Raw genomic sequence first — 18,927 nt, 5'->3', positions numbered from 1 at the left:
GCAAAACATCTTAAATCGATGATGGTATGCTGGCCAGTTAACCACCGCATCACGCTAGAACAAAAGTCCATTGTGGCAATGTAGACAGCTACTAATTTAGTAACTGCACATAAAAAGCACGAACAAACACGCATCGATCTTCACATCTCATCAGTATCATTTTTGCACCCCTATTATCCAAACGAAAGGCTGTAGAGATGCGTTTTTAGCTTTGCTTTGAATAGCTCGACAGAGTTAGCTTTTTATATATTCATTTAATTTGGGTTGATGCTGAGCAATTTACCATCATAAATGATCATGTAGTATATATATATATATATAATTTTACTTTTTAAAGCAGGTCTGACATATTTTGACCATGAATTTAGAGAGATATCATGATGTAGTGAATAGCGCGCCCCTGTGGGGTAACAAGGCACATTCCAGCACACGCTCATCATCCCACTCCTGGCGTCTCTGACGGGATGAGCGCCAGACGCTTGGCTTGCAGATTTATTTTAAAATAGTGTTTAGAACGTTTGAAATATTTACAGACTTTAAAATCATGTTTTCTTCGCCGAATTGGCTTAATCAGGGGCAGTGCTTTTCCTGCACAGATATAGTCCAACATTAGACTCTGGGTTACCCGGAACAGAGGAACTAATCCCAGGGCCGGCACCTGCCTCCATGTTGACCAAGGCGAGCGGCCCCTCTTCAGCCAGCATGTTGTGGTCCGTTTGAAAAAATAGGTTAGAATATATACATATTTTGTTTTCTTTTCGCCAATGGACTTTATCTTATTTTTTATTCATAATCTACCTCTGGTAGGTAACATTTGACTAGTTTTGATGACCAAAAATAATATAGCACATAAAGCCGAAAACACTGACTTGTACTTCAATAATAAACCAAAAAGAGGATAACTTCCTTACATTTTATTTCATATTCATTTGAAATTACATCAATAATGTTAATAGATGCCAGTTTAATATACAACCCTTTAACATCTGGGTCAGAGGAAAATCTCTTTTCCAACTTACACATTTCCAAACAGAAAACAAAACAAAAAAAACAAAGAAAACAAAGTTTAGTGTGCATCCATTGTTAGTAGACCTGGATGAAGAGGTTTTACGAACAAGTGCAAGGTACCTCCCATGTAGGTATTTGCCATGCAGGGCAGGGGGTCAAATGTATGCATTCTTTAGCCGCCTTATATACCTGACATTGGATACAATCATGACAAGATCACACGTTCAGAAGTGTGACAGCTGGTTTGGGCTGGTTTTTTTCTTTTTAAGGTAATCCAAGACTAGTCTTGGGAAAAAAGTAAAAGAATTGGTTGCATTTTCCTTTTTAAAGCATTCAGTAAGCATACCAAATCTGTTATTGCTGCAGTTAAATGCTGGTCTAAAAATGGGTGGCCTGCACTTAATGAGAAAAACAATAACGTATTTACGGCATGCCTTATCGGCACTTTAAAAACAATCTACATTCATACAATAGCATTTCTCTTTTCTCTAATGCAGTTTGATACAGGACGATTGACCACACAGTTACAGGTAATGTCTATATTGAGCTAATTTGTCTTCTGTCCAGACAAATTACATTAAAACTGTGATAAAGGTAAAGAGAACTGCCTCCGCTCTCTTTCTCTCCCGCGCATCAATTAATTCCAGAACGTTTTATTTAAGAAGTTTACATCACTCAACCCCCCCCCCCCTAACAGTACCTTAAACAGAGGAGGCCAATGATAACATCAGACAACTCCACTCACCTGCCCTCACTGCACCTCCCCTTCTCCCTGTGTCACCACACCACAACGCTGGTACCATGTTGTCAAGAATGAAAAGGAGAACGAGTGGCAGAAAATAAAGCACCAGTCTTGCTGCTGGGGGGGGGGGGGGGGGGGGGGGGGGGGGGGGGGGGGGAAGAGAGGGGGAGATTTGGCACAAAACCGAGGTGAGGATGATCACAAGGTTAGGTTACAAAAAGGTCAGGGCGCGGACTACGTGTAGAAGATGACCTCGGGGATCTGGCCGTCCTCCACCGAGGTGCCGTTGTTGTTGCCCGCCGCGTAGCAGAAGGTGAAGCAGGTCTTGGCCCCGGTGGACGACGACTCGTGGGTGACCTTCCGCATGCCCTTGGTGCCGTAGTGGGAGTCCGGCCCCTGGAGAGGAGGAGGAGGAGGAGGAGGAGGAGGAGGAGGAGCGAGGGAGGAGGTGAGAACACCACCACATCCAAAACAACAGCGCCGCCCCAGGGAAAACTAAAACGCATGTCCTTGGACTGAGGCACGATCATGTTCACTGTAGATTTAACTCAGAGTTTCCCACAGCACTTTACAGCTTAGGCGGCTGCCTAAGCAACACACGCCTGCTACCTTAACTATGTCGTCGGACAGCAACCCCCCACCCCACCCCAGGTCCGACGGCAAACCCCACCACCTTAACAAACTAATTTTCTATACATATTTGCAAAGTCTTTAATGGGAACTGTCTATCAAAACATACCAGAGACCAAAGCTTTAAATTGTCTTGCTTTGACCGACAAACAAAAAGAGTACATCAAATATTTTTTCTGAAACAGAAAAAGTGAACTGCATTCCAGAAACTACCAGCAGCAGACGTTTGGTGTTTCTAATCTACAACAATCAATTATCGAAATGACGATCAAATAAAATATCCTTCCCAAAGACTAATCAATCAGACTATCTTCCGTGCGACATTGTGTCATGCCACGGCCGGTACCTTGAGCGTGGCGCAGGCGGTGTAGTTGACGTTGGGCAGTATCTCAACGGGCTCCTTGAACATGACTCTGAAGGTGTTGGCCGAGCCATCGCAGCTGAACCCCGTGTCGTTCTGTCCCAGCACCGTGTTGCTGTCTGTGTGGATGATCTGCACACAGAAGAGGTCATGGTTCCCCCAGATATTAAAAATGAAGGGTAGTGGTTTGTATTAAATTTCCTGATGGGGTACTGTACCTGGATATTAACTTGGTAGTCCGTCGGTCCATGTATAGAGCCGTAGAGGCCGAAGCCGACCACAAATATCCTTCTATTTACTGAAAATCTGCATGGATAAACACAAGGGAATCATCACTACTTTTACTAAAGTACTATACGTTCAAATATACTTTACAATATTAAACTACTTGAGTATTCCTATACAGGTGATTTAATTGTTTAATTGATTTTTCTATAATTCAGCTATTACTGATTGATATAACATGTTGGATGTCCCTGCAAGTACAGCTGTGTGTTGACTAAAAAGGCTATTCAAGCGCTACACCAAGGTATATGCATAATGAACAGATTGCTTCTCCACACCATGAATCCATGGCCAGGAGGAGTGCAATTTCATATGAATAACAATAGAGTCAAATACTTTAACGCAATTTCTCAAGTGACAGTATAGAACACAAGTATTTATTCCATCACAAGTATTTAGTCCAGCTTCAACATGAGCTCCTATCCAGACCATTAAGACGGTAAAGACCATCACCCACCGTATGCGGTCGCTGGTCCCGCTGTAGCCCCAGCGGCTCTCCACCTGACCGAAGCGCGTGATGCTGCACTCCTTGCCTCGCAGGCAGCAGCGCGGGCGGTCGATGAACTCCACGCGGGGCTTGGGGTTGACGGTGAAGTGGAGGAACAGACTCACCACCTCCCTGTCCGTCAGGATGCTGGACTGGGCCGGACCTGACAACGACGACGACACCACCGGTGGTTCACGGTTATCAAAACGACAGAAGAACAGACAGAACATGGAACCGTCGGCCGTGGAAGAGGAAATGCATAGGAGCAGCGGATAATCAAAGTCATTATGGTTAGGGCAGAATTGGCAGTCTTACTGTAGGCATCCTAGAACAAGATGCCTTTATTTACATATTCAATACAAATATCACAGCAAGCCACTTTGGATAAACCCTAACAAAAATGTATCGGTAAGAATAGTAAAAAGAAAATGAGAATAATACCTTTTATTTCATTTTTACCGGCCGCAAACTCCTCGATGGTCATGAGGGGGAAGCGGATCAGCGTGAGGGCCTTGCCCAGGACGCGCCGCTTGTTTTCGGGGGTGGGCTGCAGCTGCTGCCGGTGGGTCTCGGCCTCCGCCCAGCGCACCGCCGCCCCGAACAGACGCACCTCCCTCACCCCCAGGGTGTCCCGCTCCAACACCGCCACCAGCGTGTCTGGAGGGAAGAGGTGGAGAGAGAACATGTATCTGTTATTAGGTTGGACAGAACGGCCCCAAATAAAGCTCGGTGTCTTGAGGTGCTAAGCGAGGTGCTAAGCTCGAGGCTGCAGTACCCAGGTCTATGTCGGTGAAGCCCTCTGCAGCCAGGGCGTCCCCGGTGTTTTTGTCGATGCTCTCCAGACAGAGGCTCGCCAGCTGTGGCTCATCAAACAAACGGGCCTGAAAAGAATAAACAAACAAAAAAAAACGCAACAAAAAAGTAATACATATTAAAAAGTTGGTGACGGTAATGTGAATGTAATTAGTTAGAAATGCCGTAGCCATCCGTCAACTAATAGTAAAACAAAAGCTGTATGAGGATATCTGTTTAGCATGTGCTGTGCCTGCCTGGCGATGAGCCAATTTAGATTTTGAGTGCTTCAGGCTCATATGTCAATGTAGGGAAGGAGGGGAGCTTTTTGTGAGTCGACTTTCAAAATCTTTACAAACAGCTGGTCTGAATGTTTGTCAACCATTGAAATTTGGATGACTGTACGGTTAGAGGTTATTCTACCTGTGTGAGCAACATAAAGGCATTGTCAGCTCTCAGGTTCTTCTTGAGGAATTCCACGCAGTGTGCCTCCAGGGCAGGAACAGCGTACTTCTTGGCTGTATACAACGTGGTCATCACTGTCTCAGGCCCTATCTGGACCTCATCAGAATACAAAAACCTGTAGTATAAGAGATCGTTATGTTTCAGTCGGTTGTGTGGCTGTATGTACCAATCATCTGAATCATCGACTTATTATCATATGTGAATGTAACCTGTATTTGATAAATGCCTCCATATGTGACAGATTGGAGGGCAACACAACAGGCTATTTCCCAAGCTCAAAAGACGTTCGGCAGGTGCATGCTTCGTCACAGAAACAGACAGCGACACATGGAAGAGAGGAGCTTACTTAAGCAGGGCGAGGAAGGCAGCCGGCTCCACGTCGGGGAGTTCGATTTCCGTTGAGGTGGTGGCCATCCCACCGTTAAACATGGCATCAAACACTGCACTCCCGACTGCTAGAACGAACCTGACGTTGTAAAGGGGAGGGGATCAATTAGGCCCATTAAAGGTCGTTCAATTCGCAGTCTGTGTCAAGCGACATGAAATGTGCCACGCAAAAAGTAAATACGTACCTGTGAGCAGGTATCCTCTGAACCCCCATGCCTTTACCGACCAAAAAATGGACGTCACTGAGCACCTCGTTATTAAAGAGGAAGGCAAACCTCTCCTTCACAGTGCTTTTTGTCGCCTGCCAGTTATACACGGGCTCCCGGTACACCAACACAGACGCCGGGGTGGCCGACAGCGACGGGTGAGTGGACGGCGCTGCGGATGCGGGCGCGTTTGACGCTGCAGAAGTCATATTTGATGCCAAAGTGGCCATTGCCCCCCCGGCTGTCCCTGCCGCTGCACCTTGAGCTTGCTGTTGAATTGAGTTATGCGCATTCGGTTGGGCTCCAGCTGCAAGGCCGTTGCTTTCGCCCTCACCAGGCCCGACCTGGGGGTTTGGGCGCCGCGTCGACCCTTGGGCCCCGCCGTTCTGACCGATCGATCCACTGTTAGAAGTAGGCATTGTGAATAGGCTGTTGCTGGGCTGCCCATTCCCGACAGAGCCTTGACCAGAAAAATTGAGACATGGAGGTCTGCCACTGTTGTCTCCGGCAGCCATCTTGAACCTGACAGTTTACTCGAGGGGAGGGGCGGTGACGCAGGCGTAAACAAAACACTTCGTCTCGCGATTCTTTCGGAGCATTCGCGTCCTGCTTTCTCTCTGCTGCCCCCGGTGGGCTGTTAAGAGAACTACACAAGACTACGACGCCGAAGGGAATTAATTCGTTATGTAACTGTTTTGGTCAACTGTTACATACTCAAGCTGACCTCAGTGCAGTACCTCAAACTATTTATCCTTGAAACATTGAAGTAACACTAATGACAAGATGTGTTGTAGGTGACTTTATGTAGGTCGGTCTGCAGAAACAATTCATGTCATTATACATTTATAGATATCAAGATTACAATTTCACTCAAATACATATTTATTATCAAATTTATTATCCAAACCATCAATTCGTAACCTCCACTAGGAAATTCAGCCCTACCCAAAATACCATAAAAAATTATAAGTTACTTACTATATGTGTGTGTGCGTGTGCGTGTGCGTGTGCGTGTGTGTGTGTGTGTGTGTGTGTGTGTGTGTGTGTGTGTGTGTGTGTGTGTGTGTTGAGCGAGGAGACAGCGTCACTGGAGGAGAAAATGGGGTGTGGGATGAACAGCGAGCAGACACAAGACACTGTTTTGACCTCATCGCTGAGGACATGGCAGTGTGGACTATTGACATAACAGTCACCCAGAGCTTCCTCTTGAACTCCTTTATTCCATGACAGAAGTGGCGGCCGAGAAGCAGGCTGACAACAAATATAATGTGACAGTGGAGCCCCAGAGACAGACAGACATTAAACAATGCTGAGGATCCTGATTAACAACTTTAGACCATCTGTTCCAAATTCTGGAGAGCCCTATCAGACCACACGGCCTGCCTCTGTCTCTACTGCTATGGCTAGACCATTTCAGGTCACTTCTCTATTAGGAAGGGAAGAGACCCCCCCTGGCCATGCCGTGTCAGTCCGGTTATAACCCTGACTGACAGTGAGTTGTGAAACAACATCAAGGTCCACATGCATGTGTGTCTTTACAAGGCATGTCTAGTCATGGCTCCCCCAGGGTCTGCGGTGGATGCTCTCCCTAGTGCCATGACCGGGCCCTTTAAGGAGGGCTTGTAAGGTTCTCATTTCGTTAGATCTATTTTTATCCTGGGGATGATTCAAAATTATTATAAATTAATATTTTCCCCAAAAAAATATAACTGAAAAGATTGTAAATGCATAATAGCCGGTAATAATGTGTTATTACATTGATTGACCATATAAGAACATAATTGCCTCATTCATCTCAACATGTTTCCACTCGGGGGATTATTCACTGTGGTGGGGCTCCACGCACGGGCTCCACGGGGCCCCGCCGCCTGCTTCTCGTCAGCACTCAACATTGACGTCACGCGGCGCGGGGAGCTGTCCTCGCGGATGTAGTTCTGAAACAAGATGGCTGTGCGCGCAAAAGGAGTGGAGGAGAGCGACTAAAGCAATGCATTACAGGGAAAGAGAAATTAAATGAGCTGATTGTTTTTTTTTTGTAATTATCGGGGCCAGAATTGTGTATTGGCTACCCGGAGGAGAGGAAGAGGAAAGGGACCGAGAACCCAACAAATCACGGAGGACCGTGGGACTCAGTAGCGGACAGGGGACGTTCACGCCACTATCAGAGATGTCCCTGTTATGTGTGGGAGGTAAGTAGCCTGATATACATACATATAGAAACATATTGTCGTAACGTTGCTTGTGAATGAGCTGTTCATTGACCACGGGCAGTCCCACTCAGTCTGTCGGATCTCCGTGGTCAGAAAACGCCTAGCAGAGGGTAGTGCTGAATAGTCAATAAGTCGCACCGTGCATTTACATACTACCATAAATGACACCGACATGAGTTGTGCTTCTGGCCTCAGAAGTGTCGAGGAAATACCTGACACCGACCGACACTGTTGCTGAGCAGGGCTCTTACTAGACTATCACTTTTTGGGGGGTGTCAAAAGATATGTGCTATTATAGAGAAATGGGAATCTTGTAGTATCCCGACTTCATAAGCCATAACATGACTATTTGTATGGGGGTTTTTATGGTTGTCTGGACGGCAGGCAGTGTTGGTGAATCCTTTTCGCGCCCTTACGATGTGTCATCTAGCTAGCTTGTTCATTCATGCGTGGGCGGTCGTCGGAGGAAGCCCTTTCCGCCGCCGCTGCACCACAACCACGGTCCTCACCGCTCTGCTGGAGTCGTGAGGGAATACTAGGGGCGGTCTGGGGGTGTGCTGTGCGCGTCACACACACCTCTTCTTCTATCCAGAAAATATGACATTTCCCAGAAGCGATGCGTCACGTCGCCCTTTCTCATTCAAAGAAAGCCCCCCCCCCCCCCCCCCCCCCCCCCCCCCCCCCCGTTGATTGTTCCCGCTCAACCTGATGAATCAGCCACGGCTACGCCGGGGTGCCTTATCAATACATTACTCTCCGGGATCCACCCACAGACGTGGCTCATTGAGCTATAATCTTGATGTCATTAGTGCCGTAGTGTTATTCATTCATAAACACTGGCTGTTGATCTCATTGAAATGGACTACGAGACTTGGCCAAGAGCCCCCCTTCCGCTTCTTTATTACACCATTCAAGGGCCTAACCTGCCTGACTGGGGCTATTTCTGGCCTCGACGGCACGTGTGCCCATTCAAAAGGCTCAGTGCTTTCAAGCAATCCGTTGTTTAAGACAGAATTACTTTTCAGTAAAAATGTTAACCAACACTTTGCATGTGTGTCAGTAACCGGCAGACACACATGCATTCTGTTCCATATCAACTTTGCTTGTAACCTTGAATGCCTGTCCACCTGTTTCTCACATACTGTCAGTATGTGAGATAGGAGAGTGTGCATATGTCAGGGTTCCTGTCTATCCTGTGCCCTTCTAGGGTACAGCTTTACTGATGTTGCAGTTTCTCTGCACTTTGCGTTGGCCAACAGAGAGCCTTTAAAACCTACACTTAATCTGCTAATGCTATTAAAGCCTGGCGATTTATTTTAGAAGACATTTGTTGTCGTATTTGTTGAAATTGTCTTTATACCCAGACAGTAATCAACAAATCAAATGCTTTGACAAATAATGGTATCTATGGCTGTTGTAGGCCTGTAATAACCTGGCCATCGCATTCAGCCGAATAAAATGATTGGATGGTCCTCCTGTCCGTCTACCTTCCTACCCGTCTACCTGCATGCACTCATTGAGCATGACATCAGTCTTCCACAATGCTAGGCAAACCTATTGCTCAATCTAACATTTCTCACACTAACTATTTGTGTGTTTTGGGGAGTGGTTTGGCGGGAGGCCTGAAGGGAGGGGTGTTATTTATTTGGTTGGATACTTTCAGAATCTAGCTTACTCTGGCTGGTTTCTCCAAACTGCCTACCCTAGCTTTAAGTGGGTTTACAGTGCTTGCTGATGTAACGCTATTGGTATAACCTGTTTTCTAATTCTAGTCTATTTGCTGTAGCCCATAATAACTGTGTTCCATATCACTTCACAGGTGAAGGGTTGTATATGCCACTGTATATCCCAATGTGATGCATCAATAGAAGCATGCTGTTGATATATAGGATGGGAGAGGGGCTGGTGTAGGATACTGTTCATCATTTTATCCCATCAGACAGATTGATATTTGCTTGGTTTGTGACTATTGCTTACTGTCGCTTCACAACCCATCGCAGTGTTCATTGGTCTTACTCATCTACTAATATATTTCCTAGATATATTTCCTGCCTGGCTGACTCCAACCTAATTCCTTTTTCTGAGGATTTTGATGTGTACATGACTGTTTTGATGACCTGTTAGACCTATGCATTGTTATAGTTTGTAGATGGCTGGAATATGATGACTAGTTATTAAGTAACAGTCTATTGGTGACTTCCCAAATTATTTATATAACTATTACTGTTCACAAATGTCACCAAAGTTTAACATAATTTTGTGATCTTGACCCCATTTCCTCGCCTGACTCATTATGGTGCCTGGGGTTGAAAATAATTGCCTACAAATACAACAAAGGTCAACCACATGAAATATGTTTTCAAGTTTATCTTAAAAAAAAGCATAACCTAGCTTAGCACCACAATAGCTTAAGGTTGGCTTAGCTCAGGAGGTGGAGCGGGTTGACTTGCAACCAGAAGGTTGCTAGTTTGTTTCCGCAGCTCCTCCTAGCTGATTGTCGAGGTGTCCCTGAGCAAGAAACCTCACCCTAACTGTTCCCGACAAGCTGGCAGTCTGCCTTGCATGATTGCCTCCCCTGTATCTGTGTGTATGTGTGTATGTATGTGTGTGTAATACTTAGCATAGTTGCATAGTTGACTCCACTGTATAGTGTATGAATTGTTGTAAGTTGCTTTGGATAAAAGCGACTGCTAAATGCCTTAACCGAAAACACACACCTCGGTTTCATGTGAGCCACTGTGTGTGTGTGTGTGTGTGTGTGTGTGTGTGTGTGTGTGTGCATGTGCTTGTATGTGTCTCCGTGTGTGCCCGTAACATTAATTGCAGTTTGTGTGGAGGTTTTGAAGTAACCATGTGGGAGAGAGGACTATTAAAAATGCATGTATGGGTTACGTCAAAGCGGAGAGAGGGAGTGGTGCAGAGATGCACAGCGCTCTGCCTTTAACCCAACCAACACACACGCATTAAACATCTCACTGAATCACTGGAAGGTGCTTGAAATAACACAGAAATACATATGGTTCATATTTAATGGAGTGGTTAATTGGTTGACATGAGAATAACTCACAGGGCATACACCAACTCCTACCTTAATTTAGCCTCATAATAAATTCTCATAGCCTCATATACGCTATTCTCTTGAATGCCCTTTAAACTCCTATCCCCTATACCCCAATATGCCCTCATATGACTTACATCTTCCCCTCACAAAGTATGTACTGGCACGTCTTCACATGCTTCATCCTGAGTATCTTCAAAACCACCCCTATAAATGTCCTTATACACCTGATGACCATAATGTCTGCACAAACCATGCACCCGCTCATATCCTCATATAGCCTATACAGTAATATATAATATATGCTGACATAATCCGCTGCTCCCATGTATGGGACCCAACCATCTCTGCATGGTATCTTGTAGCATGATGGCAGATGGTGCAACTGTGTGTGTGTGACTCTCTCCCTCTCTGTGTTTCCGCAGTAAAGAAAGCCAAGCTGGATGGACCCCAAGGTAAGTCCAGGGATCCTATAAATAAAGTAGGCAGAGGCAGGGGAGAATGACGGCTGGCTAGATGGCATTAATCTTTAAGATCACAGGCGGAGGAGAAATTATGCCATTAATGCTGGAAATGAGACTTTGGGAAGTAAGTAGCAGTATAGTTCCAGATGTAAGCCTAAGCCTGAATGTGTCTATAATCCTATTAGAGATCTATGTTATACCACACAATATATATATATATATATATATATATATATATATATATATATATTGGTACAGATAGATATGGTCATACTTATTAATCCCAGTCGTTACATTTGGGTGTACCAGCAAAAAGTACAGGACAGTAATACAAGGAAAAGAGATACAATCCAAATATAACTACAATAACGACAAATTATGAAATTAAGGACACTTATAAGAGTAGTACAATTGTAGATTAAAAATAAAAAATACATGTTTAAATGAATCAATGTGTAAATGTTATGTCTACTAGTAGTTCCTATGGTTGAGACATATTTGTTGATAAGATGATGAACCAATGCGTTCATCATGCCCTCGTGCTCTGTGCTGATGTGTTATCATCTGTATCGTACCAACAGAGAAGTTCAACACCTACGTGACTCTGAAAGTACAGAATGTGAAGAGCACCACCATCGCTGTCAGGGGCAACCTGCCCAGCTGGGAGCAGGACTTCATGTTGTGAGTCCTTCGAGATCCCATACTACACTACAACTCTCTTTCTGTCTGTCTTCCTTGAGATCTGTCTTTACTTTTTCTTTCATTGGTTCTTTCCTTGGTTCTTTCTTTTGTTCTACGTTCTTTCGTTTAGTTCGTTCTAAAGCTAGCAAGATATTCACTTCTTTTGGGGGAGTGGCTTTGGAGGGAGGGGCAGGGGTGGGAGATTTTGGGTTGGACACTTCTAGCTTACTCAGGCAGGTTTATCCATATTGCCAACCGTTTTGTTCATTCACTACTTCTTCCTTTCTTACATCGTGCTACTTCAATCTATTTCATTATCTCCCTTGCTTGGCAGCCCTCCCTCCCTCCCTCTCTCTCCCCTTCCCTCCCTCTCCCCCTTCTACTGTTCCTATGTTCCCTGCTGAATGTCTCTGAGCCCTGGTGTGTGTTTTTCTAATCTCCCCCCCTCTCTATCGACCACGCTGTCTCTCTTCTTCCCCTCACATCTCCCTTCCCAGGTGCCCTTCATCTCTCTACTTGTTAAAATCCATCATCTTCCTCCACCCCTGCCTTACGCTGCTCCACCGTCCTACTCTGCTCCATCCATCCACCCTGAATACCATGCCTCTTCCTCCCTTTCTGAACCGCTTGGCTCCGTCCCAAACTCTCTCTCTCCCTCCCTCTCTCTTTCTGGCCCCCTCTCTCTCCCTCCCTCTCTCTCTCTCTCTCTCTCTCTCTCTCTCTCTCTCTCTCTCTCTCTCTCTCTCTCTCTCTCTCTCTCCCCCCCCCCCTCTCTCTCTCTCTCTCTCTCCCTCCCTCTCTCCCTCCACCCCCCCCCCCTCTCTCTCTCTCTCTCTCCCTCTCTCTCTCCCTCTCTCTCTCTCTCTCTCTCTCTCTCCCTCCCTCTCTCCCTCCGCCCCCCCCCCCCTCTCTCTCTCCCTCTCTCTCCTTCCATCACTTCCTGTGAGCTCGGCTCCTTCTTCATCTCCCTCTGATTCACACCCTACTCTCATCCTCCCCCTCTGACTTCCCACGCCTTTTGCACTCATCTTTTTTCTTCATATTGCCCTGCTATTACCAGCAGGCATTTTCACTTGGGAAATAACATTTAGGTTTGAGTCGGCTGGTAAACTGTGACTTAAGGAAACTCAAAACCTCAAAGCTACGGTCACGGCAGCGGAGCAGCTGATGTCTTGGAACAGTGTTTGGCTTTCCTTCAGTTAGATCCAGGGTGGGGTTTTATAGCATCATAGTGCTGTGGGGGAGTGGGGAGGGGGGATCTTATACAGGGAGTTGGGAGCAGGAGGTGGTGGGGACGACAGGCAGTCGACTGCAGTGTCTTGTGTGTGGCTGTGTGATGTTAGGAGGCGTTCGCAGGCGGCCAGCATTGTACTTGCCATGCACCACAGAAGCCCTGTTATGTAACGCTCAGCTGCAAAGATAGTCAAATTCTCCACTCAGGCACTCACATACACATGCGTGTGCAAGCACACTCACACACATGAAGAGACAAACACACCGAGAAATGGCTTAAATCAAGTGACGTTCCTGCTAAAAGGAGTCCTCCCTAAAACAGGAAATCCACCACGCTTTTTCTTAATTAATGTTTTCCACTCTCTCCCTGCAGGCATTTGACACAATCACTCCCCCCCCCCCCGCTCTCTCCTCTGTACTCTCTCTTCCGCTATGTCTTTCTTCCTCTCCCACTCTGTATCTCTCAATCTCTCCCTCTCTGACTCCCTCCTGTCTTGAATGCTGTGTGTCCCTCTTGCAGAAACAGACTTCCTATTTATCATAGTGTTGCACACAAGCAAACTGCTGCATTTTGTTTGTGTTTGTGTGGGTGTGTGCACTTGCATATCTCTGAGCTTTTAATTAAACCATATCGTTCCTTACTAATTATGAACATGCCTAATGAGCTTCCTATTTTAAAATGATCAACTTGTCAACTTCCTCCTCCCCCGCCCCCCCCCCCCCCCCCTCTCCCCTCTCTCTCTCTCTCTCTCTCTCTCTCTCTCTCTCGCTCTCTCTCTCTCTCTCTCTCTCTCTCTCTCTCTCTCTCTCTCTCTCTCTCTCTGTTTGTCCAGCGAGATCAACCGCCTGGACCTGGGTCTGACGGTGGAGGTATGGAACAAAGGCTTGATCTGGGACACCATGGTGGGCACCGTGTGGGTGCCCCTCCACAACATCAGTCAGTCCAACGAGGTCAAGACCACATGCGACACACACGATGAACACACACGCTTCACATGAGAGTTTGTAACCTCGCCGTTACCCTCTCACTGAGATTGGTTTGTTGGGGGGCCGGTCCCACAGGAGGGCCCTGGGGAATGGCTGAGTCTGGACTCCCAGGTTATCATGGCTGATAACGAGATCTGCGGCACCAAGGACCCCACCCTCCACCTGGTTCTGCTGGACACGCGCTTCGAGATGCCTTTGGGTGAGAGGCCCATGGATGTGGATGTGGAGTAGGAGCTGTCTCCACTCCGAGGGAGATAAGGCTGGAGAAAGGCCAAACACATTAGACGTGTGCTTAACACACCTCAAGGAACCTCTGGGGGAAATCGATTGCCCTGACCTATATCCAAGTAATGAGCGTGTGTGTGTGTCTGTGTTTGTGTGTGTGTCTGTGTGTGTGTGTGTGTGTGTGTGTGTGTAAGGGTTTGTAACTGTATGATTGTGTTTTGCCTTCCGGTTTTATAGCTCAAAGAGTGCTCCTCTTAGTATTGATTAGGTGTAATTTTCCTCCCATAGTCAATACCGTTCACCTACCTTCTAAATCACTTTGCCAAGCCTATTAATAGGGCTGCCGGCTCTGTGGCTCATAGAGCAAGGGCCCATTTCCAATGTCACTCACTATGGAAGGCAAGTGAAAAAGGTATGAGAAATGTTGGGTCCCTTCCCACAGCCTGACTCCTAACCAGCCCGCTCTGAGGCAAATATGGTCCTGTGAAATATTCCACAATATGCAACCTAAATTGCAGGTGCAAAAACCACTGGGTTTGGTAACAGCTTCAGGGAGATAAATCAATAAGGGACAAAGTAATTTGAAAGTCCCTGAAACCCGGGAGAGAAACTAGCGGAGCTGCAAAAGTGTTGAGCTAGCGGACTGAGAGGGTGTGGTGTGCTCTTCTCTCTAGACATCCCCGAGGACGAGGCGCGCTACTGGGCCAAGAAACTGGAACAAATAAACGCAATGAGGGACCAGGATGTAAGCTGTCCTTGCACGTTATTCAATGGCTTTGTCTTATTTTTAGAATAGAGGTAATGTAATTTATGCGAGAAGCGCTCATTAAAAAAATGCACTGTTCCATTGTGTGCTCCATTATCTGAGAGTTTAACACAGAGGCCGTAAAACACTGCACATCCACAAAGTAAAAAAGTGAAAAAGTTACAGATCCAAAACGGTACAAACTACATTCTCTCTATCAACCACAGTGATTACTAAACACGTTTCCTTCCTACAGCAGATCTCCTTCCAGGAAGATCAGGAGCGCCCACTTCCTGTCCCCGGGACACAGTGCTGTGAGTACTGAAAACACTTACGGCCGTGTTAGCAAACCAAACCATCCTCTGTTTGCCCTCAATCAGAGTACCACTGTACAGCTGCTGAGTTGTAATGGGATTGAATGTCCTTAACGTGTGCAAAATGGCATGTAGCCGCACATGCATGTAATGTGCCATGGGGTGGTGATAGGCGAGGTTGCTGTATAGTTGCCCTGGGAGGAATCAATAGCTGTATCCAATGTCAGGAAAAGGCTGCTGGAAGATATTAAAGGCGTGAGTCCAAGTAATGGTCCAGTCTGCTAGCTTTGCTGATCAAGCTCTTGTGGGCAGGGAGAGAGAGTGTGTGTGTGTGTGTGTGTGTGTGTGTGTGTGTGTGTGTGTGTGTGTGTGTGTGTGTGTGTATGTGTGTGTGTGTGTGTGTGTGTGTGTGTGTGTGTGGGGGGGGGCTTTGTTTAAATAGAACGCCGTCTGGGCTCTCTCTCTCTCCCGCCCTCCATTCACAATCTCCATCTCTCCATCTGAGATGCTGAAGTGTTGTCACATGGTGGTTTGTCTACACGGTTAACAGATCAAAACATCACTGCACAGCAATAACCCCGCATTCCTTGCTTCCACCGCAGGCAACTGGAGCTTATGGGGAGAACAGCAACGTAAGTATGCTCAATGTTCATCGATACATACAGCCTGCTGTATATGCATCCGTAGATACACACAACCAAACATACTTACAGACATACATTCACACATACACGTTTGATATTTTCCTTAATTCTCTCGTTATCGTCTATCTATCTATCGTTCTCTCTCTCTCTTTCTCTCACTCTCTCTCATCTCACAATGCGCCTTACATAAGCGCGAATGAGACTCGCCCACATCACTGCAGTGTTTTTAATTCCGGGATCATAGCTTTAGATGATAGAAAGCAAGGTTTAAATTAAATTATGCTTTTGGACCAGAACCGACAGATCACGATGAACACAGAGGAAGGCTGCGGTGGTTTTTGTCAAAGTCTTCGAAGAAACCCCCATGTGACTAAGGAATCAATGATTGATTAATACACAGTAACTATTGGGATTAATACATGGTAAATATAGTGAGAAACACATTTTAAATATAGTGACTTAAACTTGATATGTTTAGTGATTAATCCTTGGTCAATATAGTCATTATTACATGGTAAATATAGTGATTAATTTATGGTAAATATAGTGGTTAATACATTATCAATTTAGAGATTTAAACATGGTAAATATAGTGATTAATACATGGTAAATATAGAGATATAAAGATGATAAACATAGTGATTAATGCATGGAGAATCTAGTGATATCTGAAGAAGCACCATATGGATGCCTCCAAAGACCATGAGCTCTGATCCATCACCACCATGGACATTAAAGTGGCTCATGGAAGTGGACATGGAAGGCATAGAGCAGATAGGACAAGGTATAGGACAAGGTGAAGACAATATGCCAGCGCTTCTGTGTCTCACATTTCTATAGTCAGTGCTCTGAGTGACCACAGTATGTGGACAGGAGAGATGAACATGGTCCAATTTACAGCTCATTAGTCTGGGTGAGGTATAGGTGGCTCCACGCAAATTCATGCTTCTTATCACCTTGATCGCCTTTTGCAGTCTCCCGGGAAGGTTGTTTAATTCTTTCGAGTTTTTTGTCCCTCTGGAACATATTCCTGTTGCTTTGCCGAGCTTCTGAAAATCTCAATTTCAATGAATGGATCCAGTTCATGGCCTCACACCAGAGTGCACTACACACTTTAATCACAAAGTATTCTACGACCCGCTCCACGGTACAGTCAATGACACACAGCAGTGGCTAGGACAACAGGCACATTTAGAGCGGTGCAGAGATACCTTCAACATGTTCAAGCAGAAGATAGATGTCACCGAGTGCTGCAGACAGGCTAGTTTTGCTCTGTTTTAGAAGAGCTGCTCTATTTTTCTTACTGAGGCTTCGATAGATCAGACACTGGGAAACCATAATCAGCTTTCAGCTGGAGTTTCCTAACTGAACTTAGCACTATAGCACTCGCTTTGGTATATTTATGTGTCTTTGTGTGTTTGCGTGTGTGTATTTGTGTGTGGCTGTTTGATCATTTATTTGTGTGTGTGTATGTTTGTGTGTGTGTGTGTGTATGTGTGTGTGTAAATGTGTGTGTATGTGTGTAAATGTGTTTGTGTGTGTGTCTATGCAGCGGAGGACGCAGACAGTGCGGTGGATGACAGGGACAGCGATTACCGTAGTGAGACCAGCAACAGCATCCCTCCTCCTTACTACACAACGTCCCAGCCCAACGCCTCGGTCCACCAGTACCCCATCAGCCAGCAGCACCGCAACTCCAGAACATCCTCCCAGCCACGCACAGCCACCGGCCCCGACGGAGAGTACAACCACCAGAGGACTGTCAGGTGTGTGTGCGTGTGTATGTCTGTGTGCGTGTGTGTCTGTGTGTGTGCGTCTGTGTGTGTGTGTGTGTGTGAGAGTGTGTGTGTGTGTGTGTGTGTGTGTGTGTGTGTGTGTGTGTGTGTGTGTGTGGAGTGGTGAGGACATTAGCATGTTACTGATGTGAAACGTGAGAGCTACTACTAATATCAGCTAAACTATGTTAATTGGGCTAATTGAATGATGGTTATGATTTGTTTTGTTTAAGTTTGGTTCGAATTTGATACAAAACTTAGTCAGTTATAAGTTACTAACATATCAAAGGAAAGATAATGATTCCACCAAAACTCTGGGTCTATAAATATTACTTACACTATTTTATATTTTAGAAACCAAAAGAAACCTGAACTAGCAGGTGCAAGCTGGCAGAATGGAAACATCATCCTTCACACTCATTTTTTTGCAACAACAAGCCTCTTCTCCTGCTCTCTTTAAACCTCCGTCCCCAATCCCAATATTAGCCTCATTCATCAAGCAGTGTAATCTCCTAACTCCTGTTTGCTGCTGTTGTGTCTGTCTGTCGCTTTTCCATTTGTCTGCATTCTGGACACCCCTCGCCATTTTGTACTGCTCTGTTTCCTACTGTCTGTCTGCTACTTTTGCATTACCTTGTATTGATTAACTATCTGTGTAAGGTGAAACTATAAAATGAGAGATGAAAGTGGTTTTGGTGTCACGAGGACAGAGTGTGGCAAACAATAAAATTGGTATACAGTTGGTAATTAAGTGGTTGATTCCGTGGTTTGGGCATACAAATATGCCCTTTGGTTTAATTAAACTGATAAATGTTAATTCAATAATGACACCCCAAAACGGTTTCAAACTCCATTAACCCTTCGGTCAGACAATCGACTGAGTGTTACTCTGTCGTCTCAGGTCTCTTTTTCCCATTATGTTCTTCTCAGATTTCCACTCCTTCTATAATGTTCCCTTTGTATCCTCAATCCTCTATTCTTTTCTGTTCTCTTCTTCTCTCCCCCCACCCTCTCCCACCCTCTTTCTACTCTCCTCTACTCTCCTATCCTTTCTTCCTGCTCCTCCTGCTCCTCTCCTCCTCCTCATCTCCGCTCCCTTTCTTCTCCTCCATTTCTCTCATCCTCCTCTTCTCTCATCCTCCTCCTCTTCTCTCCTCCTCATCCTTCTCCCCTCTCCTCCTTCTCACCTCTCCTCTTCTCTCCTCTCCTCCTTTCCTCTCCTCTCCTC

General features: G+C 45.8%; 2 protein-coding genes across 2 annotated transcripts in view; one reads left to right on the top strand and one right to left on the bottom strand.

Moving 5' to 3' along the window:
* Positions 1–899: 899 nt before the first annotated feature.
* Positions 900–5,884, bottom strand: LOC307086090 (BTB/POZ domain-containing protein 2-like). Its single transcript, XM_079751139.1, has 9 exons — positions 5,343–5,884; positions 5,117–5,236; positions 4,729–4,885; positions 4,289–4,394; positions 3,955–4,170; positions 3,484–3,676; positions 2,960–3,047; positions 2,727–2,873; positions 900–2,146 (listed from the first exon to the last, which is right to left on the bottom strand). Exons 1-9 carry the CDS (start codon positions 5,876–5,878, stop codon positions 1,985–1,987), a joined length of 1,725 nt encoding a protein of 574 aa, XP_079607265.1. The 5' UTR covers positions 5,879–5,884; the 3' UTR covers positions 900–1,984.
* A 1,646-nt stretch (positions 5,885–7,530) lies between these two features.
* The window catches only part of LOC307085773 (protein unc-13 homolog A-like), a gene marked incomplete at both ends in the record, with an annotated part of 30,959 nt that continues 19,562 nt past the window's right edge, over positions 7,531–18,927 (top strand). Inside the window, 9 exon segments of the mRNA XM_079750634.1 lie at positions 7,531–7,552; positions 11,057–11,086; positions 11,677–11,776; positions 13,843–13,960; positions 14,072–14,195; positions 14,896–14,966; positions 15,223–15,280; positions 15,883–15,912; positions 17,477–17,690. Of these exon segments, the coding sequence (XP_079606760.1) occupies positions 7,531–7,552; positions 11,057–11,086; positions 11,677–11,776; positions 13,843–13,960; positions 14,072–14,195; positions 14,896–14,966; positions 15,223–15,280; positions 15,883–15,912; positions 17,477–17,690 (767 nt within the window).

The sequence above is a fragment of the Pollachius pollachius genome, assembly GCF_949987615.1.
Source record: "Pollachius pollachius genome assembly, chromosome: 14".
Classification (NCBI taxonomy): Eukaryota; Metazoa; Chordata; class Actinopteri; order Gadiformes; family Gadidae; genus Pollachius; species Pollachius pollachius.
This window is presented reverse-complemented; position numbering and strand designations above follow the sequence as displayed.